Genomic DNA, 1962 nt, shown 5'->3' on the forward strand with positions numbered 1-1962 from the left:
CGAGTCCTTGAATCCATCTTAGGCCATGCTCATATTTCTATTATAAAGTAAAAGGAAAGAAGGAATTTTTGAAGTGGATCCCTCCTGTTCCTGTATAGTCCCTTTCATTGCTGTGCTATAGTATTTTTATTACCCCCATCACCATAACTACTATTACAATTGGATTTGTTACTGATAAACTATGAGGTAGAATAACACCAATGACACTATATTTCTGTAAGTTTGTCTTCGAGAAATCGTTTGCTGAAAATACCCCTTTTTTAAAAATGTTCAGCTAAAGAGTAGTAAACCAGCTCCTCCATTCAGTTGGTTGGTTGAATGTTGAGTTTGATACTGCATCTCGTCTTTTTAAAGGGAAGTTTTTCTGTAATGTTTGCTTAACATCTCTACATGGCATTATTTCTGTGCTACCTCCCATAAACTTAAGCGGCATATGGTGATGGCTTCATTAGGATAGAGGCTTCTTGTTCTTTGGCTTGTTGTACTTATCCTGTTGTACTTGTCCTTGTTCGCTAATGTGATTAGTTAATTTTCTTTATGTGTTACAGATTAAGTGGTGTCCTGCTCCTGGTTGTGATTCTGCAGTTAAATATGTTGTTGGTAGTGGAAGCTATGATGTCACTTGCAGTTGTTCGTATAGCTTCTGTTGGAATGTAAGTTGGGCTTATGATATATTTGATTGCTCCTCTGTTTGCTTGATTAGGATTTTTTGTGTTTAAGTGTCATAAGCTGGTTCAGTGTACAGAGGAAGCTCATCGGCCAGTGGACTGCGAAACTGTTGCAAAGTGGGTTTTGAAAACCAGTGCAGAGTCAGAAAACATGAATTGGTAGATTACTTGCTTGGACAGCTGAATTTTTTCATATATTCGTTTAGTTTTTTCTGTTTATTTCTCTGTGTAGTGAACTTCTCACACAACCAAAGTCGTTTTCATAATAAGTTTTCTATGAACTACTTATGCTGATGTCTATTGATCATTTGATGAAACTGAAGTTGCTTATTAAATATTCTTGGTAACCGCAAAACTGTTCACATTGTGAACTGGAATCTAGAGACATTGATCAATGTAATTCTGGAGTCCTCTTTGGTTATTGTTTATAGAAGAAAGCTTTAAATTGTTCATCTCTTTCCTTACACAAAATTTGGGCAGTTGCCTTGATTAAGATAAAGAAAAAGAATAACAATATAATTTTATTGAAAACTAGAGTTTGATCTTTATTCTTAGGTTGGTTTAATATTTGTGAAGAAGAACGAAGTCCATGTGATTCACTTGTGGCAGTATAAGAATTAACCTTGCTATGGAGGATGGAGGCAATGGTCATACTTTGAGTTTGTGACATCCCTATTTCTATTTTTTCCTTTGAAGATACATTATATAAGTTGAGATGTTTGAACACTTATGATGTCTAGGTAAGGAGATTCCTTTTCATCAGATAACTCTTGATCTATGTTTATGGTCTTGATCTAATGTCTACATTTCTAATTTTGTCATGAGTATGAATAAGGTTAATTACACTTAGACCCCTTCTAAAATAGGATATTAAATCCCCCAAAAGTTTCAAAATTACACTTACGCCCCCTCTAAAAATTCCCCGTTTACGCCTGACCCCTTGTGTTAGGTTTGATGGAAAATGTTGATGTCAACAAAAAGAAAAGGTATATATAAATTTTTTAATTTTGCCCCTCATTTAACATTCTCATGTTTGTTTCTGCACTTATAAGGGGATAAATGTAATATATATGGAGTAAATGTTTATAAGTACAAAATTATTACATGAGAACGTTAAATGATTGGTAAAATTGAAAATTTACATAATATTTTTGAGAATGTCAGCATTTTTTGTCCAAACCATAACAAAAGGGAGTTAAGTGTAATCGTGAATTTCCGGAGAGGGTGTGTAAGTGTAATTTGGGAACTTCACTTTCCCCATTTTTACAGGGGGTGTAAGTGTAATTGACCCAAT

General features: G+C 34.3%; 1 protein-coding gene across 1 annotated transcript in view; it reads left to right on the plus strand.

Annotated features, from left to right (window-relative positions):
- Positions 1-1962, plus strand: part of LOC105166494 (probable E3 ubiquitin-protein ligase ARI8) — a 14218-nt gene that overhangs the window by 4872 nt on the left and 7384 nt on the right. Inside the window, exons 6-7 of the mRNA XM_011085871.2 lie at positions 549-653; positions 739-827. Coding sequence (XP_011084173.1) covers positions 549-653; positions 739-827 — 194 coding nt within the window. The remainder of the gene's footprint in view (positions 1-548; positions 654-738; positions 828-1962) is intronic.

This window comes from Sesamum indicum, linkage group LG7, assembly GCF_000512975.1.
Source record: "Sesamum indicum cultivar Zhongzhi No. 13 linkage group LG7, S_indicum_v1.0, whole genome shotgun sequence".
Classification (NCBI taxonomy): Eukaryota; Viridiplantae; Streptophyta; class Magnoliopsida; order Lamiales; family Pedaliaceae; genus Sesamum; species Sesamum indicum.